General features: G+C 41.5%; 1 protein-coding gene across 3 annotated transcripts; it reads right to left on the bottom strand.

The window, feature by feature from the left end:
• Positions 1–643: 643 nt before the first annotated feature.
• efemp1 (EGF containing fibulin extracellular matrix protein 1) lies at positions 644–18,714 on the bottom strand. Of its 3 annotated transcripts, XM_053875667.1 has the most exons (11): positions 18,513–18,714; positions 18,027–18,130; positions 17,912–17,957; positions 16,948–17,211; positions 6,392–6,514; positions 5,848–5,967; positions 3,929–4,048; positions 3,735–3,854; positions 2,767–2,893; positions 2,509–2,704; positions 644–2,387 (listed from the first exon to the last, which is right to left on the bottom strand). In XM_053875667.1, exons 2-11 carry the CDS (start codon positions 18,108–18,110, stop codon positions 2,226–2,228), a joined length of 1,362 nt encoding a protein of 453 aa, XP_053731642.1. In that variant the 5' UTR covers positions 18,111–18,130; positions 18,513–18,714; the 3' UTR covers positions 644–2,225. The 3 variants fall into 3 exon arrangements, with proteins under 3 accessions (XP_053731642.1, XP_053731643.1, XP_053731644.1); XM_053875668.1 differs by lacking the exon at positions 5,848–5,967; XM_053875669.1 differs by lacking the exons at positions 5,848–5,967; positions 6,392–6,514 and having other exon boundaries at positions 18,513–18,713.
• Between the last annotated feature and the right edge of the window lie 8,885 nt (positions 18,715–27,599).

The raw sequence follows: 27,599 nt of genomic DNA, 5'->3' as shown, positions 1-27,599 counted from the left end.
ACTGGATAACTATACTTGAACTTGTAATTGTTCAGGATCTGTCGGGATTGAGTTAAGGTCAGCCAGCCCATAACAAACCTTCCAGTGAACTTTCTCTCGGCCTCCCGTAAATGGGTGAGTCACAGAAGTGGGTGAGCAGTATTTTCCCCGATGGGGGTTAAATCATGCAAGGGCAGCAGAACCGGAGAAGTCCAACCAAGTGAGGATGGGAACAATGACACATCATGGATCATCTTACAAGCCCCAACGCCGCACCGACTAAAGCTCCTGACAGCCGAAATGATTGAGTAACAACTTACCATAAAACCACTCCCAACCAATTTTCAGATTCTTAATACATGTGCCCGTGTGTGTGTGGGTGTGCGCGTGTGTGTAGGATTTACGCTTGTCCCTCGGCACACATTGACTCAACTTACTATATTACTACATCCCCCCCTGGATCTATTTAACCAAGATAGATTTGATTGCTGGGTCAACATGTTCACTGCATTTATCCCTGTCATTTTCCAATGAAATCATCTGCACATTTTCCCAAACGCATGCGAGGAGCAGCGGAGCATTTCACCGTAGCCATGCACTTTCCACATGAAGTCAGCGTTTGTACACACACACACACACACACACATATGCAGGGGTGGTTTTATAGGTCATATTTTATTCAACAATATAAACTCTCTTAAGAGTACAATCATGGAAGAAGACAGACACCGTCACTTTGTAGCTCTTTTTTTTTTCTAAAATTCAAAATTTTGTTTATTTATTAATGCATAAGGAATCAGTAAAAAAAAAGATGTTTTCAGGTGGATAAGTCTTCAAAGAAAGGTAAATGTGAAATATACAGAATATAAATTTAAATTAAAGAAAAAACAACAAGCAACAGCTTTGAATGACACAGTGCTATACATTTTTGGGAGGTGTGGCTACACCTCGAAGGCACAGACAATTGTCTCAAGGGTTTTGGTGAAAATGTTACATATGGACGACAAAATGAAAACACCAAATTCAAAAATAAAATTGTCATAAATGCAGGGTCAATCCCAAAGTTCTGCAGTCTAGTTGAACATGCCGCAGTCTTTAGCATTGGCCATGGAACCATTGCTGGCATTGATTCCAACTTTCATTATGTACTGCAACAGGTGAAGCTCGGGTTAATGAGAAAAAGCTGTGTGGTTGACGTGATAAGTGAACACAGCGATACCTCACATGTTGTTGTCACACATGATCCTAGTCTGATATTTACGACTTAAACTTGAGTGTCCCACTTGAGACACAAAAAAATCTGGCACAGATCGGTCAAGGCACCAAGAGTGGCCATGGTTCCTTGACCATCACTATAGTTGGCTCTTGCAACGGCATCACTTTCCTTCTCATTCTCTGTTCAGCAGATTTACACTTCTGCCGAACAGAGGAAGCCACAAACACACAAAGATTTTTTTTTTTTAACCTGACTGACCTCCTGTCAGTTAAATCATCGGGTTCCAAGCTTGGGATAAACTCTTTCCGCTTACACTTTTCGGCACTTCTTTTGGAAATAATTACTCATGAGTGAAACTATACACAAGTGCGTGATTCATGGACAGAAGTTTGTTTTTGCACTTTTCAAGCTGCTCAAACTGGATGTTTGCCCTTTTTTTAGTCGCAATGAAAGCCAAATTTGTACTTAAAAAAAAGCATAGGAGTTTTAAATCAAAGGAAAGAAAGGTAGTATTGTCGGCTACTATATATACTATATATGTTTTACTTAGTAGCAAATGGCCCTGCAGAAGGTCCTCAATATGATAATAATCTTCAGATTATTATGATTGTTCTTAAAATACACTTGTGCTTGCATAATAATAATAATCTTGCTTGGTCGTTCATGAAAATCTGGGGTGAAAAAACCCCCACTATATAACAAGATACAGGTCCATTGGAGAGGCGAGTAAAAATGTTCATATGTTATAATAAGATTAGTAAATTTTGACGATGAAAACACTATATATATGTGTACAACACAAAAGTTCCTACAGATAAAGCTTGGTTCCACTTAGCTTTTCCCGAAAGTGCTAAAGCAATTTTTTGTGACACCAAAAAAATAGAACTATCAATTCACTACACACCATTGAATATTTACAAAATGAAGTGCTAAACTTGCATAATGAATCTCTAGTTAACATGCTCCCCAGCAAGTGCAGCCGACTGTGTTGTACATGAGGGATACGGAGAAACCGGCATTTACGAGGAGCTTAGAAAGCGTAGGGCCCGACGATGATGGTGAGCCGGAGCAGTGAGCTGGAGCGGTAGTTCATGGTCAGGTGGTGGGTGACCATCTCCAGATCCACCACGTACTCTCTTGGACCCGTCAGGGACTTTGTTAGCACCAGCATGGCGCTCATGTTGCTAGAACGCTGTGGGAAAACGTCACATATCAGAACAAAGTCACCTCTCCAGTTCAGATTAGTTTTAGAGAAAATGTTGCTGTACTATTCTAGTCAGGCCCCATAATGCACTGCAACAGTTCACACTCACCCTGAGAAAGAACTCCCCAGCTTCGTTCCCAGCTTTAATCCTGAAGGTGTTGTGAGTGTTGGCGTACATGTTGGTGGCCTGAATCTGGAAGATGTCCGACGGCACCGTCCGCTCCGCCTGGATGCTCATGTATTTGTAGACGATGGACGGAGGCAGACCCTGACACTCGACAGTTGCTGAGCGGCAGATGCAGCGACTGCAAACAGCAGGCGGTTAGCCAAATCGCCACAGTGAAACAGTGCAAAACAATGAACGCACTTCTCAGCCGTTTGGGTGTACGGCGGCTCGCATGGGTTTTTGGGATAGCAACGGAAGCCTCCGTAATAGTTCCAGCACATTTCATCGTCCCGACAGTTGTGAGTGGCGGCTTCACACTCGTTGACATCTGAGAGCAGAGACATAACTCAAAAGTGACATCACAGCTTATAAACAAATATGATTCCGTTAAAGGGTTCAAGCCCTAAAAAAAAAAAAAAGTGACCTCAAAATGAAAAATATTGTCTCCAAATCTAGGATTAAACCTCGGAACTAGGAGAGAAGTAAATTATTGCTTAGTTCGAGGTCATGTGAGTCACACATTCATTTTTATAGCAAGCCAACTGTGACCAACTCCGACCACTAAAATGTGACATTTAAGAGGTATACTTGATTATTTTTAATGAGCTGGTGTGAGTTTCTTCTCTGGTGATGAACTCCGAGGTTGCGCTGAAGGGAAGCCCACCAAAACCACACAGTTTTCCCTCTGCAGCTCCATGAACCTGGCCTCATCAAAGGCGCCCCAAACCGCCCAGCTATTTCTGGCACAGCAACCTGGATTCATAACGAAACGGTCCCTCTGACAGAACAAGACAAATTCACAGCTCCCCTTCATAAATCCAGCACCTGACTGCGGGAGAACATAACAGCGCACTCACTCGGCTCTTCAAATAAATCCACACTTGACACCTAAGTCACTATTTATAGTCAAAAACGTGCCGCTACAGAGAAAAAACAAAGTTGCTTGAATGTCTTCTGCTCCAAAACCTTTTGCATCACTTAGAAGTATAATTACGTAATAACTACACATGAAAACAAGTAATAAGCAGTACAACAATAACAAAATAAATCCTCTTTTCGTTTCGTTTTTTCAAATATAGTTAGATATTAACACTTCAAATACAATGAACGGGGTTTATTTTTGCTGTCTAAACAAGCGTATGACTGTGTGGGAAAGATGTGTTCAGTACCTTGACATAACCTGCTTCCCTGGAGCTGGTATCCTTCCGGACACTCGCAGGAATAACTCCCCGGAGTGTTCACACACTGGTACTGACACATATAGCTGGAGTAGCTGCATTCGTCCACGTCTGCTCAGCAAACACAACCATGGCGTAAATGACCATCCAATCAGCCGGCTTGGTTTGTGAGCGAGGCTGGTTACCTTGGCAGGTGACCACGTCAGGAGCCGGCTCGTACCCTTGGTCACACTGACAGAGGAAGGAGCCAATCAGGTTGTAGCAGTGGTGCTGACAGGGACTCTGTGTTTCACATTCATCCACATCTGGAACAGATACACCATTATAGAAGGTGAATTTGCTGATGTAAAGATATACTGTGACTTGAAACTTGAGCATGTGCTGCGACAGCTTAAAGTACAACATGAGTCATTCCACCTAATGTGATTAAGGTTTGGCAAAAAATACAACAGTGCAGTAACAACATCGAGAACATAATCGTGCTTTATGAATCACCAGTTCAGGGAATCACTTGTGGATACAAACTGGATGAGCCTCTGCTCCTCGGTACTAACGTTAGGAAACTAGTGACATCCACTGTCATCTCAATCTCAGGTCCTCAAGAAATAGTATTAGTATTATTATTATAATAGTATAGGGGTAGTTAGAGTCACCAAGGCCGCAGAGACAACAACAGCAGTGTAACCCAAGGAAATGAAAAAAGCAACTTATTCTAGATAACATGACATGACATGACTACCCCCTTCCCCACAAATAAAAGAAAACAAAACAAAAAAACGTCAATTCAACATCCACTCTTAGTCTTGAAATCATATAAACAGCTTAGTCCAACTACTGGAGAGGAATTGGAATTTCTCTCAGTCGGACTACACAATATGGATAATGCAGTTTATAGCTCGATGTAGCTGAGTAGCTCGACTGACCGGACTGGGTGATGTGTGGCGCCACCCCTTGTCACGGAGGTGAACTACGCATAGCTCCATTGTAAACCGGGAAAACATGACGCAATTGGACTTGGCAGCTCAATGGAGCTATTGCCTTAGTCGAGCACCGCTCTGCAAGGAACCGCAGTCTGTAACTTGATGACTGCTCACAAACTTCATTTCTATCTCATACAATAGAGTCAGGTCACAGTGATGCATCAATCACACAAACATTCATCAGAGCAGAAACATCATATTTTTTCCAAAAACGCATGCAGAGGTATACTTCTTAACAGCCAAGGATCAAAATCTTAACAACAACTGGTGACAGCTGTGCAAATACAAAGGCTATTATGATGCTGAGGCCACTGGAGTCAGGAATGTTCAGATTTAATGTAGGGTCGGTGAAAAACAGTTGGAGACAAACTAGACAGGGGACGGGTGGGACTACTGCTGGGCAATGAACAAAATAAATAAATAAATAAAAATACATATTTCCGTTTTTGTATGTGCCACTAGAAGATTTATGTTTACATTGTTTGTGTTGTCTCATTGGTTGGTTGTAGTGGTGGTTGTGAACGGGGATTTTAAGCAACAAAAGTTTATGGAAAAATATATCACCTACCTATGGAGCTCTGGTAGTGACATGCATGTGTTTATTTTTTAGGATGTGACATGCATGACTTTATCTTTTTTTAGCCTGAGATAACAGTTATTTCATGATAATTAGTATCTCGACATCATTTTTATCTCAGGATTAAAAAAAATCATGTCATGCATGTCGCTTCCGGGGACGCGTAATACGTATAGCTTAGCCACATATGGTATTATTTTGAGTAGAAGGCACTTGATCAGGGTGTCAAAAGTGCGCAGACAGTGACTGACAACGTTGACGAACAGTTACGAAGCCATGGGAGACATAGTGGTTACAGTGGAGGACGTATACAAAATGCTTTGCCAGAGAGGCAGCTACGCACGTGCTGACATTTACAATTGTTTCTTGAGATAAAAATTTACTCTAGATAACTGTTATCTCGGGCAAAAAAAAAAAAAGTCATGCATGCCACATCCCAAAAAAAACACATGCATGTCACTTCCAGGGCTCCGTAGCTACCTTCCGTTTAGTGAGAAGAAGAGACACCCCGCCCCCCCAACATGCACACCTGACCTGGGTAACTCACCAATACAGCTGTGGTTGTTGCTGGCCAGTCGGTGACCTGGGTTGCACTCACAGTAGTAAGAGCCCGGAGTGTTTACACATTTGTGCATACAGTAGTGCGCTAGGTCACACTCGTTTCTGTCTACAGCAACAGAATAACACCAGAGCAAACAATCAGTGACTGAAAAATACTGACCGTTATTCCCGGGAATTCATTCAAGTGCAACGTCGCGAACTGACCCTGAGTCTTTCGGGAAATAATCCGCGTTGTTTTCTTCCCCGTCATTTATAAAACCGCTGATTGCCGGCGCAAAGCTAGCTCAGATGGGTGTGACATCATTATAAATCACTGCTTAAACGATGAGCTAATTTCTTCTCTGAACCCTCGCGGAGCAATTAAGATTCATGAGGTGAATATCTTAAAATGATCATCCTCCCTTTTCTCTGACGGATGTGTGCGGGGTTGATAACCTTCGCTCATCACTCTCGCTTTCGACAAAAGAAGACAGCGGCGGACGCCACGTTGGATTCCGGTCATGTTCTATCGAGGTCTGGTTCGGACTCACCTATGCACTGGTTTCCATTCCTTTGGAAGCCTGGAGAACACTGGCATGTGTACGAGCCCCTGGTGTTATAGCACGTCTGCTCGGGGCCACACGTATGTCTGCCAGTGGTGCATTCATCAATGTCTGCAAGTAGCACACACACACACACACACGGATACTCCAGTTCAAGCTGCTGGTATTGAACAACATCAGGCAGAGAGAGTACACCAGCAAGCCTGGACTGTCTGTGGTCCCACTCACACCTTCTAACACAAAGAGGAGCTCATGGCAGAGGGAGCAACACAGATCATATCTTCTCCACACTCGGGCCTGCGTGAGCACATGTGGGCCTCCAGCATATGCTGAATATCACCGTGAGGCAACGTGAGAGTGGAATCACAAAAGACCCTCCATGTTTTTCTTTTATGTGACAGAAAGATTTCTATTTACTTTTTAAAAAACACACTATTATTTATACACTTGGAAAAAAAGGTCCAATATGATGATTGTTCATTCAGTTTCAGAGGATTTCTTGTTTGGATTATCTCGCAGTAAATTTCAGGTTGGATGTCTTTAAAGATTGCTTTAACTATAACACATTTCAGGCAACCACCCAAACTCCTTTTCTCTTACTCTTGTTTGCTCTATCTTTTACACGCAGACACACACCACAAATCCGCCCATATACTCTCATTTCTGCAGCCCACCAGCAGTCCTCTTGGGTGGTCTGACACAACCTGTCATTCACAGACAGACATCCTCAATACCACACACAAACCCAGTGAAGCAGGCCATGCTGTTGTCAATGAGAATCCACGCTGCCAAATAATTGCAACGGATTCTCCAGATAAAATATGTAAACTTGCAAGATTGATGAGGTGAATTTGGTTCTCTGGATGATTGAAAATATGCTTCACTGTCACGTTCAATCACATTGCAGAACATTTAAATGAGAATATTTTTTTTTTTAAATAGGTTTCTTAGGGTGGTTAAAGAAAGGAGTGAATTTTGGCTTTTAAAAAACTGTGTCTTCGACTAAAGAGAGAACAAAACTCACACAGCTGGATTCTGATGAAACAAGAGGAGTTTTGGACTCTGTGCATAGTCCACAATGTGATCAAATTTCTGAACATAAAAACAGCTTTAAAAAAATCTAACAAGTTCATTACACTTTTGAACAATTGAAACAGCTTTGCATTGAGAGTTTGTGCCTGGAACTAACAGTTGATTCACATGGTCACGCGTCAATGCGTCTTTTCCATCAGCTCTGATCTCAGTAAGCTATTTGTATTCCTATCTTTAAACAAAACACGGAAGTGGTCTACTTTAGACTGAGGTCATATAGGAGAGGAGTCACCCTTACATGAAGACCGACACCAAAACAAAGAAGTCAAGAGCGAGAGCACATTTGTCAGTTTAGACATGCACATTAATCTGCTGTAAATGAAACCTGTGTTGCGTATTTTGTCATCTATATTCATTGTCGATCGCTGTCAAGTCATTTACTGACTAACACACAGTTGTGCCTCAACAATCCACACACGGCTTCTCTGCTGACAGACTTACAGAGAATGAAGGGAGTAAATAATCTGGGTAAACAATGTATTGGAGTAAGTGATGCACGGGTTTTCTGGAAAAAAAAACAAAAAAAACTTTTGTATCTCTACCTTTGTGAGGACCTCTCATTGCCATAATGCTTTCCCCAGCCTCTCACCCTAAACCTAACCATCCAAAACACGTGGCTAGACTTAACCATGACTCATAACCAAACCTAAACCTAATTGTATTAGCCTAGTTATTATGTCTTCATCCTCAAGTTAAGGCTTTATCTTATACTCACAAAGGCATAAGGTCCCCGCAAGGAGGTGTTTTGTCAATAGATGGTCAGGTGCCCACACACACTTTGAGGATACATTACACCCGCATCTAAATGGATTTTATTCCTTTAATAATGACTCTGTCACAAAAAATTCAAGTCCTTTCTGTAAGCAGAAACCTGACGGTAAAAAAAAAAAATGACGGTAAAAGTCCGCCGCGCACAAAGCAACAGCAACGCATTCAATGGGAGGGAGGGGTTCATTCTTCAACATTCATTTTAATTTTATCTCTGGCACTGACCTACCACAGCAGCTTAAAAAATGCCTGTACATTGGACTTCTCCGTTGGCCGAAAAATAAAAGCCCAGGGATTAAAAGTTTGTAACTGCAAACTCAAATTTCTTACAATCAAACAATGTAAAATTCAATTCAACGAAATGTGCTTATTCATGTACATGTTTCAGTCCTTACTATGCAATAACAATGAAAAATCCAGTGAGTTTTCATTTCCATTTTAACTGTTATTACAGTGTTTTAGTTACCGCGAGACAATGAAAATCTGTAATTGATTTTGAAGGCCATTTTTTTTCTATAAAATGAGAATAAACCCAGGTGACCTGTACAGTACAGAGGCATTGATTTTAAGGTTTTAATTTGTCGGCCTCCACGAAGCAGTATAAAGCATAGCAGTATAAACTTCACTACGTCACTACAGAACAATCTTCACTAAAAGTGAACACTGTGATGTCAGCACGCCAGTGACAACGATATAAAACCACCATTGGGCCTGAAGCATTCAGCCTACAGAACAACCACACACCGTTGATCAGTCAGGTTTCAATACACAAACCCAGCTTGCACACACATCATAAAATGAGTCAGATTTCTCTTCTCCAAGCAACGCACTCCGAAGAAAACCAAATTGTATAAAGTAGATCAACACCGTGAAGCTTCTTAGGAAGTTTGTGTTCGGGAGAGTCAGAGTCCCTCAGTCTAACACAAACCATATGTGCTGACTGCAATCCAAAGGTTAAATCTCAGGAATATGTTGTGGCAACTGCTTCTTTGTCACTAAAGCTTTCAGCCGCTGCCAATAGAAAGCGCTGTGCGTGAGTGCCTGTGGGTGGGGTGGGAGTGCATCCCATGCTGGAAGACTCCAGGGTCCCATAAAGCCCCCACATCTTACCACATCCAATATAGTTTACACAAAAAATGTTTTACTGCAACAAGCCATCACGATGTGATGATGTGTTGCGTGTGGGGAGTAGGGACTCTTTCCTCTGAAGTCAGGAGTTTTTCAAATCAAGATTTATTTAACACAGCTTTGGGCTCGCTTCTCCAAGATAAGGTTGTCCAGAGGAAGGAATGATGAGAGAGGGTGGAGGCCTCTTTTTTGTTTTGCTTTTTTTTTTTTTTAAACATAAAATACACGTATCTGAAGATCTGAAGTTCAGATTTACAACTGCTGGTGATCATGTGATATCAGAGTCAACCTCACTGAGAGATTAATCCTGAATGTCTTGTGGGAGTTGGGGGAGTGGCAGGCATGGCGGCAGCTCAAAGAATGTGAGCGTGTGTGTTGTGTTTTTGCGGGTGGACATTAGGATGTGTTCGGAGATCTGAAGACATAAAAGGGCTCTTGGGATGTTTGAAATGATTTTCAGAATGCGGTGATGTAACATCAAGTAGTTCACAAGAAAAACAACGATTGAATACATCGCGCGAGACCCAGTCCCAAGTGTTCCAGTACTTCAGGGTCCTTTTTCAAAAAGCAGGTACGGTGAAAACTCGGAGGTACCGTGAGAGTTTTCCCAGTTTAAGCACAGGTACGGCAGGCAGAAATCTTAGCAGGGAGGGGACAGCCTGTGCTCTCCTTCTGCACATGCAGTCATTATTGTCTCCACTGGGGAGAAGGACAGAAGGAGAAGCGTTCACCTGTTGCCTTGGTCAATCGTGTTATCGGTGCTCCACTAATGATGGCTTTTTGTATCGTTGTCCAGGTGAGCTCACTTCGTTTTGAATCCACAGCCTTTCTTTTTCAGTCGTGACTGGGCCCCTGATATTCAGGAAATAATTCCTAACTCAAGTACTAGTGGGTTTTCCTCTTATCCTTTTGCAAGTGCCTTCATCTCAACTGTCTCTCCTGGGACAATAGGCATCCCTAACTTTGTCTTGAAACTCCAGCTCCGAATTGCTCTCCACATGATTTTAAACCCGATAAATATAGAACCACCACTGATCCTTCGCTCAGTCTTTATTGAGACAGGCTGAAGAATTTCCCAATGGCAAGGACAAACATCAAGTCAGGGGTTTAGTCATGATAACCTTCCATCTGGCTTTGATCCAGGTATATATAAAAATTGTCATGAAAAGCAAATTATGGTTACCTCCAGGAAATACTGTCATGTTTTTGACTATTGATCGCACCTGATCAATAGTTAAGCCACACCCACTAAATTTATGAAGAAAATATATTTATGCACACACTTACACCACACAAATCTCAGGTGCAGCGTAACATCACTGTTGAGCATAAATGGACCTTAATAATGAAAACTAACTTGGAAATGAACGCGTCTCATGCCTCTTATTACACTTGTCACCACAGACCACTAAAATTCTTGGCATTTTATTTACATTACAGCGTATATTAGCGGCCACTTCTTAAATGTCTATGGATCGCCACCCTGAGAACAACTGAGGAGGTGGACTTGTGGGAACACAAGAGTGGTGGCAAGGAATGCACACGTGCACTGAGCGATTTGGCTTCAATAAAACACCTGTGATTTTATGGATCTGATGAGAAGAGGCTCATATCTTAGTGGCATGAAGCTTGTTCGCCAGCAAAAATCCATATATTAGCCACAATGCTGTTGAAGGTAAAGGGTTCAGGGCATCAATAGTCCAAAAACCACAGTTGCAGTATACTAATTTATCACAGCTATACTCCTACTTCTATGTCTGTTTCTGTTAGTTTTGACACTGAAATGTAACTTAAACACAACAATTGAAGCTCACTGTTTTTGCTAACTGATAGTGAAGCAGGGAGGGAGGGAAGGACAAAGTTAGTGTTAGAAATAAACACTAAGTTGTATCACTAAAACATAATACAGGACCTTTTCGAAAAGCTCTGGCCTGAATATAGAACTCTGTTTTTTTCAATACCAGCTGTATTCTGACATGATAGAGCCTGTTGTAATTATCAGTTGAGAGCTTTTAGTTTGTTTTCGCTGAGCCACTGAGATGGAAAGTCGGAGCTGTTCCAAAGAATAGTTGGACAGCAACTCCATTTTCCTCTAATTATTATAATGCAATTTGGGGAAAGCAGGGGGGCAGAGTATGTGTTGCTAATAGTCCATGAAATTTCACAATGTCAAAACTGTCATCATACTCCAAAATATTATGTTGTCTTATTCTCTAGAATCTGGTATCTTCTATTCGATTTATCCTTGTAAAATAACATAAAAAGCCAACATCAAGTGTGTTAAACCTTTCAGACCAGGCCCAAACCTAAAGCAGATACAGATCAAAGCGCTTCTGAAGATGTTGGACTCTGTTGGCAAAGTCTGCCGTTTCTGACATGCTGACCCTCACTGCGGTTGATTCATGAGTCTTTGTGACTCTCGATGAAGGGTTCGGCTGCGTTTGATTCTACTCAAATATCTGCAGATTCTGCCAGCAGCTTTCCGATGCAACTGCAATTGACCCCGGTGCTACTTGTCAAGAAAGAGCAACATAAAATACTCAGCTGTATCATCAAGCCAAGTGCAAGAGTGATTCATCGCAGCCTGGTGTCCCGTTCCACCATGAGCAAAGAGGAAACATCAACACTTGTAACCCATCAGAAGAGGAAGCAGCTGGCCGTGAGACAGGCACTGAACTCAGGGAAAACAACAATATCATAAGCACTTCCAAAGCTGCTTCCCCCTAATCCACTTTTAAAAACGATCAAAACAATAAACACTGGCAAAGTTATGATCTGGTCTTTGAATATGTGGAGTGAGAGATACATCATTTTATTAGTCAATTTCATTTTCATTCAAGTGACTCAAACCCAAGGCCAGGGGGCCAAATACAGTCCACAAAGTCACTTTACGTGGCCTGCAAGAGACTGACAATTAAATGAAGTCAGTTGAAAGTAGGGTGGTCATTAGATTCAAATTTTAATCTCAATTAATCGCACTACAGGTCAGTTAACTTGTGATTAAAGGGAAATCATCACATATTTTCTAGTCAATCTAAACGTAACTTAGATAAAGATATTATCAACACCGGAGGGGCCAATATTGCTTTGCTCAAGCAAGCATTTGTTTACTCCAACAACCCAACATGACATGATGCTACTGTCACAAACGTTCTTTAGAATAACCACAGAGGCAGTGAAAAGGCTCAAAATCATGCTGAAAGCACAACATTGTGACCATTAATCGGGCGTTAACTCCTCTTCAGTGCGATTCATTGAGATTCCATTTTAATCTAGTGACAGCCCTAGTTAAAATCTCTGTCCGTACTTCCATCTTAGCGATGTCAGATCATTGCTAGCTGCTTATATAAACTTTACATATGAACTATCTCAGGTTGATCACTTCTTTGTGTGCCTTCACAAAAAGTCACAGCGGCAATCAGCAGATGGTCACATAGATGGGGACCAGCGCACTGGGAACGGCTGCTGGTGCAAGACAGTGCAAACCATCTGTTTGTACCCAGGTGGAAGACGAGAGCTTAGCAGCTAATATGAGGGTTCAACGGGCCTCAGGTGTCTTTTCAAGTAACCCTCAGCAAAGGGTGCCTGTTTTCATCTTGGTGTGTTTGATCCCTCTTCCTACAGTCAGGCTCTAACATGACATCCTGTTAAACATATCAAATTCACCTCTGTCGTCCAAGTCCTTTCCGGCCGTGCAGCACCTTCCCTATCTGAGTTTCTTCTTGCTATCTTTGATGAATGTCTTGCAGAAATAAACAGTAACAGGATAACATCCAAAAGAATTTCCTGAAGAACTGCGACATCATTCTGTGTACACTGAGACCACGTTTTCTGAAGCTTTCTTCCCTGAATGTAAACAGACGAAGGCAACAACAAATACCACTGTGGACTGGAAATGATAGCGAGGATTGTTGGCAACATTTCTATGTGCTTTCAGCCTCTGTGCTTGTTCTGCCCTGCGCATTCCTGCTTCTCACAGATCGATCCGATGCATATCTGTCAAGGTGGTGAGTAATTCTTCCCATCACAAAAGATAGGAGCAAACGGAAAAAAACAACCATCGCTGACATTCCAGAGATATACTCCCCAAGTGCTTTGCATGTTTGTGGAAAATGTTATTCGTCCTCTGGCCGTGTTCAGAACAGTTCAATGTCACAGAGGCTTAACAGGCTTTGGGCCGACATATTTAGGAAATATTGACACCTAGTGCCGGCAAAATCCACCCAGACAGAGTGAAAATTATTCAGGCGCGTAGGTGTTAATGTCGTCTTCCTGACCTCAGGAAACCAGACAGGTAAACAGGAGTGGCAAGTCTTAGCACGTCCCTCAGTGCCCGGCGGGTGTACTGGATTTAGGGATGAAAAATTAATACCAGTTTGCAGTCGTCAGAGTCAGAAAAGAAGACATCCATGAAAGATACTCTCAACTACAAACTTCTACTTTCTGTTTACGTTTGAGGACGCCATATTGGATTCTCCCACCTTAGGCCTGCTAATAGGTGGCCTAAGTCTCCGCCCCCTCCGATCGGTCCAGGGGCCCATAAAAAAATGAATGGAAGTCTATGGGTTATTTTCTGATCCACTTTGCCTCATGCCCTGGATCACACATATGCTGTACCTCAATTTAAATGATAAATAATGACGAGTTAATAGTAAGTTGCGACTATGTTTGTCACGTAATTTCAGATTTATTTGCTTGTGACAATGTATTTTGACTAGAAATCAAACGTTGCATGCATGACGTCACATCAGAATCGGACTGCTCAGGCGCTAAGACAGATGCTAAAGGTACTAAGCTATCAAAGGTAGAAGACAGAAAACATTAGCTGACATTGTTAAACACTTACTAGGTGAGATCTACCGCATATTTCAAGCTCGATCACTTTTATCTCTCCATTGACTCCTGGTCATTTTTTGTTATCTTAGGTCTCATGAGACAGAAGTAAATGGGTCGGACTTATGGTCCCCATAAGGGGTAGCATCTCTAACATTCACCAGAAGCTAGATCTTGTTATAATTATGATCAATTGTTTAAATAAACAGGCAAAACACTTTATTTTAATATTCAGTCAAATGACGTAAATTTAGTACCAAAGTTTTACAAGTAGGATCCTTGTGTTTAGCATCTTTCTGAGCTTTCTATGAATGTAATTTCCATTGGGATTAGAATTGACTGGAACAACTAGATCTGTTTTTCATGGAAACCTTGATCGGTCGCAGAAATGTCAGCGTTTCTATCAAGTAGTCATGACTAGAACAGACCATTCATAGCGAAAGCTCGGTGTGTGGCGGATGACGTTCATAGTTCACTGAGTGTACTGATTATTCCCATTTTACATCAATGGAATATTATGGATTCTTCCTCAATTTATCATCTAAACGTTACTTAGAAGGTTATTTGTTTGGTTCATATCCATGTGATGAGTGTGTTCAGGAAAAATGGAAACAAAAAAGGCAAATGTCATGATGAACGTTATGGAAAACTGGCATCTCCACCAAGGACGAGTCAGCAGCAGCAGCAGCAGCAGCAGCAGCAGCATGAGCTGTGACGTAATCCCAACCTGGCCTGGTTTTTGCTTTCGGAACCTCAGCGGTTATGTAGCCTTTTATCTCGCCCTTTGCCCCACCTGACTCTGCATTCTTGGTTTCCCCCGGCAAGAATGGTGCGTTAGCAAGGACGGAGACCAAAGTAAGCGCCATTTGATACAAGTAGGTTTCGCCAAAAACTCGAACGAACAGGAATTTATTTTGCAAGCAGGATTGGTAGCTGAGTAAAACAGCAACCGAAGCAAGGGCTGAAACAACTGATTCATTGTCGTAAGCTAAATGTGGTGAGGAGCGAATGAGGGAGGGAGCAGCTGGTGATTCAGGGATGGATCCAGTTTATTGCCTGTTGCAGATGCAGAGTCAGACCAGAGGCTTCAACCCTCGAGGTCCTGTGTGAGTTCAACCATTTTTGGCCAACATGTATGCAATGTATGCTGCGTGTCGGTCACTACTATCACTTGTAAGAATAAAAAGCACTGGTGACAGTAATAATTATAGTGTAATTATAGTAGTAAAATCAAGACATCCTCGACAACTGCTGCACTGTGTTGCCTTATACAACTTTACAAGGTAAGTAACAATCCATGCTGTAAAGAGGCTGAAGCCCTATAGTCGAAACCACCTAAGCCGAGATTCTAACTGAATTCTGATTCAGAAGTCTACTAGTCCTATAGGCACATTTATTTCTTTCTGCAAAGTAAAAGTCATCTTTTTTTCTAAATAAATCAAGACCTGAAATGCTATCAAAGTATCAAACTGGTAGTTTGCACTGTATTGTGTGTGGTTTTGCTCCCTTCATCGGTCTTGGTGTTGACTCTGTCCCTCAAAGTTTTAGTCTTGGACATGGCCTCCAAATGTTCTGGTCTTGGTTTCATAGGTTAAGTCTTAACCTGGGTTTGCCCATAATCTAAGACAGACCCAAATCCAAGAGATTTTCCATGCCACTTCTGGCGGCATTCTGTGGGCAATACAGTCGAATGTTGAACATCATCGATGCAATTTTAATTTAAATACACCCAATAAAACACTGTAGGCTCCCAATGAACAGAGAAATTTGCCTCTTTAACCATTGCTATCCCATGACAGTGTCGCTCTTACTACTGAGAGCTCAACCACAAAACACACACGCATACACACAGGTAGTGAATGACTTGCAAAATTCAAGTCCTACACTTGAACTTCTATGTTTACAGCAGAAATAATGAAGCGCAAGCTTTCCCATAAAATATGTGTGTGTGTACTAGTTTGTTTGCTCTTGTGGGGACCAATTCTTGACAAAACACCTTATGACTTTATGAGGACATTTTGTGCCTGTCCCCACAAGCCTCCGTTTGAGGATGAAAAATAACTGGGCCATTATAACTCATTTTGGTTAAGGTTAGCCATTTCTTATAGACAGGTTTAGGATGCGAGGCTGGGCAAAGCATTGAGAAGTCCCCACAAGGATGGAGACACAAACGTGTGTGTGTTGAGCAAACATCTGGAGAAAAAGAGTGTCACGCACGTGCATGAACTCATACTGGAGCCTCATGCGCTAGCTTTGCAGTGACCAAAGCAAGCCAGGTTGAGGGAGGAGCGCGGCCCTGCCAGGGTCTTATTCTTCTGAAAACATGAAAGTGGAAAATAAGCTAAAGTGGAAGCTTGCAACACATCTGGCTGCCACGCTTGGTTAAGCTGCTGATGGCTGTCAGCTGCCTGAACGCTTCACCTTTGCAGCTCTGCTCATGAAGGCTCTAAAGTCATTAGTAAATAATTATGAAATACCCACATAGCTGAGGGAGAGACACTTGCTTCGAGGCAGCTGCGCTGAATTGGCAACACAGGCTTAATATTTGAGCGATAAGAATGTACGCCCCGGAGGCCACATGCTTGTCAGTATCTTAACTGGAAACGTATCGCTCAGTCAAGAGGGATGGATGACTGCTTTCTTTTGCTATTGAGATGTGCTTCATGCACGGTACTTGTCTTTCAAAAGAAAAAACACTTCCGTTGAGAGAGTTTTAATCTCACCTCTGCACATGTTCTGTTCGTCTGCAGCGAAGCCAGGAGCGCAGCGAGCAGCGAGTGGGGAGGACGACTGTCCGGAGAACCGCGGGGTCAGAGGCTGGCTGGGCGGCTGAGACTGGACGCCCGGCAAGAGTTCCGGTGTGCCATCATCACTATGGTCAAAGTAAATGATAGCACTTTTGGGGAGGCAGAGGTAGCCCCCAAAGTGGTTGATGCACTGCATCCCTCCTTTGCAGGCATCACTCAATAAGTCGCACTCGTTGATGTCTGGAGAGTAGCACAAACAGTTACCTATAAGTACCTTATATTTGGGCTATTTGTTTTGCATTCTTGAAGTAAAAATGTATTCTTTAATTTCATGTATTTAACTTGGAAACATTTATTTAAAATGTTTCTTATCCTTTTTAAGCCGTTCTTTATCCCTGGGGTAACAAAAGTGGCATCGAGTATTGAATATTTTCTTTGGTATTGATCTCCATTTTGCAATTTTAGCATTGTGACAAGGTAAACAAGAGTTGTCATTTACAGCAAAGGAAACTAGCATGGAAATTAGATATGCCATGGGAGTTTTTAACTCTTGCAGTAGTTTGTATTATATTTTTTTAAATTCATTATTAGTCATACCGGTCTCTCCAAGGTGATATTGCAATAATTCAATTCACTGACAATGCTACCCTGCTTTCCAGTGCATGAGCAATTACATGCTCTAGTTGTGTATTTAAAAGTCTGTAATGCATCTATTTGGCATGTATTGAAACCTATCGTTTATTTAGCAATAATAAAACTAAAACTAAACGCACAAAAAAACTGAACTTATGCTTCCATCAAAAGTGGCCAGTGCAATCTTGAATACAAGGGAGTTCAGTGCAGCTCAGAATTTACGACTAAAATTGATGAGCAAAACTACAAATATACAGAAAGGACTGCATTAAAAAACACCGAGACAATTCCGAGAAAAGTGTCTTACCACTGCAACGCTCGCTGACACGGTCGTATTCGTAGCCATCAGTGCACTAGAAAGGAGCAAAAGGGCAGGTAAATAAGCCGGAAAGTCACGGTTAAATGCGCCAAAAGACACTGACTGTGTAGGTGATGGGCTCCTCAGCCTCAGCCTGAGAGAGGACCTGTGTGAAAACAGCACACAGACACACGCAGACTCCCAGCATGTCGACAGCTTCCTGCGCCACTGGAACGATGTGCAGAAGACAGAGCGTGCGAGATCATTTTCGCTTGACAAGCCGACAAGTTTTAATACCCGTTATTACATCACTGATGGCATTGCTTAACGAGTCCCAGCATCTCCCGCTCCTGGCGCGGTGCTTGTGTTGGCGCGGCTCCAGCTCAATGTGTCTCTGCTGTTTTTCTCCGTGCGTCATGTGCGTAAAGCCCGTGCGTAAACATGCGTGTGTGTGCGCGTGTCAACTTTGCTGACCCCGTGTCCACCTCGGAGTCACAAGTGGAAGTGTACTTGACTCACTTAACGCATCTAATAAATTCAGTCTTGACGGAAAAGGTCGAATGTACTTGCGAAAGTTATAGTCATATTCTTAATAGAGGCACCGACCTACCTGGATTTACCTGCCGCTCGTTGAACCTCCAGGAGTTTCCCTCAAATTCTGAGGGTGGATTTATCTTTGTTATCCCGTCACAAAGCTTTAAAGGCTGGAACGGTTTAAGCCCAAGCACTGGAGATGAGCATGAGGTTGCTGCAGAGACACATGTTGAGGAGCCAGGCAGGTTGTATTCACGCGTCTCTCTCGGAGCGCACTGGTTTGCTCAGAGCCAGCAGCAGCGGCAGCAGGCTGCAGCAGCGCCCTCTGCAGGTGCAACCCAGTTCTAGGGGCTTCAAAGGAACCCAAGCAAAGACTGACCCACTATGTTTAATCGTTCTATTTATTGGCATTTCAGTTTAATATAATTCAGTTTATTTTAATTGTAAATGTATTTATATTCTTCCGATATAGCATTTCACTGGGATATTTTTTAAACCAAGTTCGCTTCTTAGTTTGATGTGGTGTGTATGGCACGTTTCACAAAAGTAAAAAATATAATTCCCTCTATAATAATGATGATGGAACTCTTTTCCCTCAATAATTCCTTTTCAATAAAATAAATAGTCCCGGTAAAATAATGTGGTGAACATCTTTAAAAAATAACAATAATAATGATAATAATAATAATAAATAACAGAATATAAAAGTCCAAAATAAGAACTGATCAAATGAGAGCCTAATTTGTTTTGACATTTTGACCTAAAATTGTTTAGAATAAATAAATAGATAATGGATTGATAGCCCATTCTTTCAGTTATGCGTGTCATAATGTAACCAAATCTTGCCTGTATTGCAATTATAAAAAATAAAATAAGTCGTCTTTTATCACCGGATTACTGTCAGTTAACCATCATTGAAATTATGGAAAAGCACCATCAGATGAGAGCACCCAAAAACTACATACGAGGGTGGTCTGGATCAAACGCAGGTACAACATGCTGTGAGTATTATCACTTGTTTCATAGTAGCAAATTACTCACTTGTGGAAAGCCATGGGGTGGAACTCCCATTGAGGGGACCATTGTGGGTGAAAGAATCTGATAAGTGACAAGGTGGCATCTAAACTGAGGGGAGAATGTGGCAGGCTTGGGGTGTATAATACTAGACTCTGAAACTAAGAACACATTTTTCATCGACAGTCATCATCACTGATATGCGCTTTAACAAACTCACCTGTAAACTTGAGTCATATTTCTGACATGTTTTTGTATTTCATGATGCCCTAATATGTCCTAAAATGATCTTATTAAAAAAAATGGTTTCACTATAAGGCCTTAAACAGCAATAAAAATTAATGTAATTTTTGTAACATATGATATTACTTGTGAAATGAGGGCTGTTACTCACAAAGTCTTACTTTATTAATGCTTCATATCGGTGAATTTATCAACAAGTTACTTGGCTTTCACAGCTATATTCAATATCGCAGATACTCAAGCCAGTCTTTGTTGTGGTCTATTTTAATGAACTTAATTGAGATTTTCTTCGCCCGAGTTGCAAACATAATGCATAATTTAAGTTTTGTAAGTTTGTATTATATGGTCAACTATTATATGTTTTTTTTTTTAAATAATAATCCAATTTCTCTACTAAACTTCTAATTATAGAAAAATGTACAACAAAAACTGAACAAAAAACTGAAATTAATATTTAAATTCTTATAGGTTTCACTATTATATGGACATGGTAAATTCAGAGGGAGTAAGTAACAAAAAGAATGACTCACATGTACAGAGAATATTCTTTATTTCTGGGGAAAAAAGTACCTTAGATTATCACACAAATTATGCTCACGAGAACACGGACATAGAAAAGAATAAATAGCAGCCTTGGCAATGAAAGATTACATTTACTGCTGTAACGTCTGAACATTGCAAGGCAGATATTCAGAGCTAATTCAAGGCATCACCGTGTAACTTCGTCCCTTTGTGAAGTTTCTTTCGATGCTGAAGGCAATGCATCAGGTACTGTTGGCTATGAAGAATCAGCCAATCAGTTCCTGATGCAGTATCATCCACATCAGAAAGCTCTTTCAGTGCTGATCTCACCACCGCAGCACACGTCCGCGTCTGGATCATCCAGCAGCAAGCCTCGCGAGGGTGGCGTGAAACAATAGTCAACATTGCACCGGCCACACGAGGGCAAGTCAAGAGAGCAGCAGCAGAAGCATTTGGAATGTGAGCTCATGCAAATTCAAAAGCGCCATGCATTATGAAAAAGCTGCAAGAAATGAGTCTGCACTTCAAAAGACAGTTTTGAAAAAGTGGGGAAGGGGGACTTGAGAGGAGGAAGAGCAGCCACAGAGAGAGTGTTTGTGAAACGCACTGGTGTAATTGCACTGACATCTTCATTGAGAGCCCTCCATCTCGTTCGTTGTGAGCTCCAAAGGGCGTCGCTGATGCTGGTCGATGGGGAGAGCAGCCGAGGCGCTGTGTTTAGCATAATCCCAGAGGCTATTGTGAGAGGAACTCGTCAACGACTCACAGTTGCCAGCTGAGATTTCACCAACACACAGCAGAACACAAGGGGAAGGGGATAAGACAGGAAAACCAGAGGTGATGGGGAGGGGGCGGGAGGGGCGACTCAGACAGGAGGAACGGTGGATTCATGAATAAGGGGAATGCTTCTGGGTCAGATATGAGAGTTGAGCTGCAGTTTGTTGGCCTTTTGCTGAGTCACAACGTCAGAATCGTCTCTCATGGCTTGTAGGTACAAGTACAACACATCTACTGCGACTTGCTGTTTAACAACTGCATTACCGTAAAGAAAAGAAAATGCTACATTTTCAACTGGATGAAGAAATACAAATCCAATGACAAAAATTTAAATAAACACATTACTGGAAAAGACGCTGAGATCAGTAGAATAAATGAAAATATTATTAAGGCATTTTTGGCGTAATTTGATGATATTGTAAAATATGTTTTGCAGTAAAAGCAAGAAATAGTGACAACTCTGAAGTAGGGGAATGAAAGAGATGATACTTTATTTTTATTTTTTTTAATGTTTTAAATAAAAGAAAACATGAGCTGAGGAAATGAAATATTCACTGCGATAATGTAACAAAACATAAAAATTATTTAATCATTAAAGGGAAATAATGTTTGTATGTTGGAAGAAATTTACTTCAAATCGATGCTTGAAGTTTCAAAATGTTTTTGATAAAAATTCAGAGATAAGTGTTAAAAAACAACAACAACAACAAGTAAACGCATGTTAACAGCTTTGTTTTCTATCACAAAAATACGCAAATGAATAAAAATATAAATATCAAGATAATATAAAAAATAATAGAAGGAGTCAAATAAAGAGCAGAATTCATTGAGATTAAATCAGATTATATATCATGTTATCTTAAACATAATTCAAAAAGGACCAATTGGATACATTTCAAATATGAACAACTGACATGGGTTTTATAGGAAAAAATTATATCAATACATATTTTAATAGAAGCAATATTAATAAAACTATTATGACTGCAAATTTTTGTTATTTATGTGTAAGTATATTTTAAAGAAAGAGCGCTGTTTAAGAGAAAAAGAAAAATGACAATCGAATGTTCACTAACTGAGTTATTTGAAATCAGTCGAAAAATATTACACCCCAAACACACAAGGATTCAGTTAAACAAAAACACATTAAAAATGTGCTACAATATTTCAATAGAATTACATTGAAATATAATATAAAGGTCAGTTATAAACTTTACATGAAAGACAGAGTCTGTCCTTGAAAAGTTAAATGGGATCAGAAACTGGCGTGAGTGGGACGGACTGCAGAATCTCTCCAGGTGAATGTGAGATTATAAAGCACCGTCACAGTTGCCTGCAGAGATTACTCAGTCAGTCCTGTGATTCTGCTCTCATTCAGGTACCTGTGATCCGCAAAGCAGTCGATCGGCAGCAGATGGTCATCGCTGATCGGAAAAAGGCCAGGATTCGACCGCTCCGCTCCCCCCGACCCCTCTGCTGTTCCAGAGGTCCAGCGTTGCCATGGTGACCCGGCCGAGGCACGTGTCTGCCTTTGTTGGGCCGTATCCTCCAGGGTCAGAGGTCAGATGTCACCTCACCCTCGCTCCTAGGTCACCACTTGCCAGCCCTCAGCCTCTGACCCCCAACAAACCCTGAAACAAATTGATGGATGTGGGGAGGAGGGGGATGAGATGGTGGAATCAAACATTAGAAGGTTGCAGTTTACAAAAATGTAGTACACGAATAACCTGGACAAGACCTAACCGGATGAAACCGCAAGGAACGAGTGACAGAAACTGGGCGTTTGTTACAGTATGGCTCCATCTGCTGGTTATTTCTGAGATACTTTGAACAAAGAGTCTATGAGTCGAGTTAGCAACCTGAGAAGTACGTTCTCAATTTTAATCTGGAAGTGGAGCACAATGCAAAACTCAGTGTCAACATTGAATGTATGGCCAACATTGACACTCATTATATTTATAATAATTTCCAGAAGTTTGTCGTGGTTGAAAGAGTTTCAAGGACCACTGCTTGATGATAGCTATAATGATATATATGCTGTATATATCATTATAGAAGATAATAAGACAGAATTTTTTATGGGAAAACATATTAAAGTCCTTCTGTAACAGCAGCAGACGAACGAATCCAATGCAACACAAATATTCCTGTAAGCGTTGTGTTGCACATGGAAAGATTTGGTTGGTTTTAAATGGCATTTAAAGTGTTTTGCGTATCAAAATGAAACAGATAAACAGTAATTTGGTAACTGTTAAATTACCACATATATTGCGTAGCCTGTAGCCAGAAATGTGATAAGAATTAAACTAGTTTAATTTAACGTTTAACTGTAATATCAACAATGGTGTGTCATATAAAGTAACAACTGAAACTCTATTTATTTCCTTGTGAAAGTTTCATCGCCCCACTTTCAACTGATCACTGCTGCTCTGGATGTGTGTTGACTCACTACATGTCTTTTTCAAAGTCCGACGAAACAATGACCAAGTCTGGCACACACTGTCCGGCCAAATTATTTGGAAAGTTGTGGCCAAAGGTGCCATCCTTCCCATTGCGCCTCATTGCATTTTCAGGATATTCAGGTCAGCGAGTTGCAGTGTAGCCCAGGCGTTGACAAAAGAAAAATCTTAAGTTTATTAAACGGAACAGGCTGACAGTGCACACTTTGTTAGGCGGTGAATGAACAGAGTGGTTTTGACAGGCCTAACCTCTTAAGCTTTGGGTCCCACTGAGCCCGGCACAGCCAGAGCTAAATGCCATCTGTCCCAACATCATGAGCCCCCCTATATACCCTTGTTACTATAACCTGTCCCAAAATGGTGTCGCCTGAAAAACATCCAAAAAGACGGACCGTTCTGCTGGAAAAGTGCAGAAGCACCAGCGACATTTCATCAAAATGTTAAAAATTTTATGTAGAAATAAGAAGCTGGGCTAAAAGGAAGACGGAAAAATCCGAAGGGAATAGTTCGGACTGAACGCTCAAACTAGGAGCACCTTGGTTCTCCTCACCCCTGACATCGGTGGGCTATTCAAATCATTGTTAGCCTCTTACTGGGAACCATCCAGGGGCCCGTCATATCCCATTTTGAAGGAGTTGGTTTTACGCTACACTGAGCCCACTGAGAGCTGGACAATAAAATCATGATATCACCATGTGAACTTTAGTCTTTTCTCAGTGTCGTCGGCTCCGTTAGCTGTCATATAGCGTTAGGAGGAAGAAGTGACCTCGATGGCCTGCAGCCAGTGTCTCTGCTTTAGCACTTCATTAAGACCCCGGACCTCCACTGTACAAGCAATTGTCTTTCTCAGACAAAAAGACTGACGCATTGTATCAGTTGGAGGTAAATTCATCAAAGGAGGCCGATACAATGGAGAGCGCAGCCCAAATCATGAAACAGGTCTGTAAGGGGCCCCCTGGTGGGTCCATATTGTACTGTTTGTTGACGGTCCTGTTTGGACTGAATGGTGTCGCTGAGATTTCGATAGAGATGGCGGCGGATCTTATACCAGAAAGTGCATGCAGATGCATTAGGGTGACCAGACGTCCTCTTTTTCCCAGGCATGGCTTCCTTTTGGGGGGGTCCAGCAAAACATTTATATGGTCTTTGTCTTAAACTTTCCTGGATTGAATTCATGTACTCTGTCTCTCAGAAAATGTGTTGGAATTACTGATGCTCCTCTGCCTTATACTTGATGGGAGTGTGGGTGGGACCAAGAGGGGTCGGAATAACCATGTCATTGGTGGATCGTCCTCCCTGAGAATTCCTCCCACAAACATTGCACTTGATGCACTCACTACTTTAAAACATATTATTATTTATAATAATAAATAATACCATAAGACGCCCTCAAGTACCTCAGTGCTTAAAGTTCAATGTGCAGCCAAGAGTTGTTAAGTGGTCCAGTCTAGTGTTTGTGAGACCCTGCTGAGAACCCCGCAGACCCCTCTGAGGTCCACACTGGACGAAAACAATTGGGATCTTGGTGAACTGATGTGACATGTGTATGGGTCTTAGATGTGCCGTTGGAGGAGTCCCACTGTAGAGGAGAAATGAGGAGTAGCAACAAGGACCCCTCTTCTTCCTGCTGAGGCAGGAGAGAAATAACTAGAAGCTTGTTTCTTATCAGTTAAAGGAGAGCAAGAAAATTTAAAAAAAATGTGAATTTTGAGTTCTCAGTCAAAATATACAGAGAGAAACAAGACCATTTCGCCCTGCTTTAGTCGTGAACCCGTGGTTTAGTCGCTGTAAAATTTGTGCTTCGCTTTTTATTCGCACTCATTGATCGTTTAAGTATATGTTGAACGTGAACTAAGTTGCACTGCAAAAGCCTGACTGTAATGAGAGAATCTTTATCTAACAGCAGCTCTTTAGCTTAAATAGTTAACACTACATTAGCATAGAATTTAAAACAGGAAACACTTGTTTTTGATGATGTTAAAATGACTTAAAATACTGTTTTCGGTGTGGAAGGAAGGGCATTTACCAGCCTCAAGAATTATTGCAGTAGTTACTTCGACATGCTTTACGTTTCCGAATTGGTCCCCAAATTAAAAATAATCTTTGTGCTTAGAAAACGTTTCTGTAAAAAGGAACTGTGCCATGGCATGCTAAATGATAATGATTTAAGATGTGACAGCTATGGTTCTTATATGCGTCCACAATATTTTTGAAATATAATAGATATTTAAAAAATATTTTTGTTTGTATTATGGTAAAAAATGAACAATAAATTAGCATTTTAGATATGAGACTATATGAAGAGTATATAACACGATATATTTTTTTATTGTATTTTGGCCGCCAGACTTTATTTCAAATACTAAAGTCCAGCCCATTTATGATCGGTTGGCACGTTAAATAAAGAATTTCTGAACATTCGAAAAGGCCGCTACATTTAAGCAATTGCTAGGTCTAAAAATATTTTACCTCCTTCATTGGCTTTCATCTTGAGATTGATTCGGCCAGTTCAGGTCTTCTTGTGTTGTAAAATGTAACGACAAATTACGATAAGAGCCGAATTGTGTGGGACACTTCCCGCGCTGCAGTGCCACACCCACCTCACCTTATTTGCATCCTTATTGGACGCATAATTCTTCAAAGCCTTATTACATCAAGCTCACAAATACACACGCGCGCAATTATAATTTCATACGACCCACTGTGTCACCATTTAAAAGTGAATTTATGTGCCATGTAAATGAACACAGGCAATTCGGGTCCATTGGAAGGCTTGGCCTTTTGCCGGGGAGCGTTGTGTTGGAAGCCAACGCCAGTCATTTCGGGACTCGTGCTCATCAATATGGTATAAGCAAGCGGGGTGAGGCCTTCTTAAGCTTTCTGTTTTCGCAAAACAAGACTAATAACAGCCATTAAACAATGTAAGCGGACAGTTTTTTTTTTAGTTAAATCTCGCCCCAGTACTGCGAGTTTCTGAGCGATATCGGCTTCAGAAAGATAAACTTTTGATATCAAAATATGTATTTTTTTAAATGACCTCAGAGAAGCAGATGCCAGTTGAATTGTCGTCTTGCTGTTGTTGCTCTGTGTGCATTGAGTTAAAGATAGAAAAAAAGGTGTGTTTTGATAATTACGGAGTGTTTCGTCAACATGACGTTGGGCTGTAGCTGATACTTCTGAAGTGAACCTCTCAGCTGATCAAACTCAGACCCAAACACTAGACCTTGACCATCACTTGTTTTTATCAGGGTCGCCGCCACACCTGCCGCCGATCACACGACCTCTCGAAATGCGCCTCGAGCACCAAGCTAACTATTTATCTGCTCAAATACAGCTGTCTGCTACTCACAGCGCTGTTCATTTGAAAAGCAAATACGATTTTTGTTTGAAAAATGTTGCGTTATTCCGACGTTTGCTTTCTTCTTTTCCTGCCTTGTTGATCTTTTTTTGTTTGCCGAATTCATAGCCTTTACTTCAGGGACATTGAGAAATGTGATGGTCTGCTATGTAAATACTTTATATTATATTTACAGCCATCGGAGTGAATTCGTACGTGATGAGATGCCGTGATAGTTGCGTGTCATCCATGTGCGATTAAACGCTGTGGGTGGGGATTGTGTGTCGTCTAGACTAGTCTAGACCATGTGCTGTCTGTCTGTCGCTCCAGTCACCTACATTTCATCTCCCTCCATTTTGGATGCACCCCACGAGTGAGATGCTACTGTAACTGCAGGATTAATCCGATTATTTACCGTCAAGATGAATAGTTGTACGTAGATAAACGCATCTTTAAGGTCAGGAAATCGAGGGCATTGATGGTCGAGTCTGGGCCTCGGGTGGTTTCCTCGACCGCGTGCTGCGATCCCTTCAACACTCTTACACTAATGGTGGGGGTAAAGGCTTCATCTAGAGTGAGTGAGTTATGTTGCAGCAGCGACAGAAACCCTAGAAAATCACAGGGTTGCAGGTAAAGCGCTGTTTAATTCCAGGACTTGTGGGAAAGGAGCAAGGCGGCCGGCCATGCTTGGTGATTGATGGTCTCTCTCTGCACAATAAGCTGACGGAGCAACATGTGCATCTCTCTTATTCGCACTCATACTGTCATGCACGCGTCCAGGACGGCGCACACTCGATAGGACGTACCGTTT

This window comes from Synchiropus splendidus, chromosome 9 (assembly GCF_027744825.2).
Source record: "Synchiropus splendidus isolate RoL2022-P1 chromosome 9, RoL_Sspl_1.0, whole genome shotgun sequence".
NCBI classification, from domain to species: Eukaryota; Metazoa; Chordata; class Actinopteri; order Syngnathiformes; family Callionymidae; genus Synchiropus; species Synchiropus splendidus.
The sequence above is the reverse complement of the archived record's forward strand: the minus strand, read 5'-3'. Positions and strand labels throughout refer to the sequence as shown.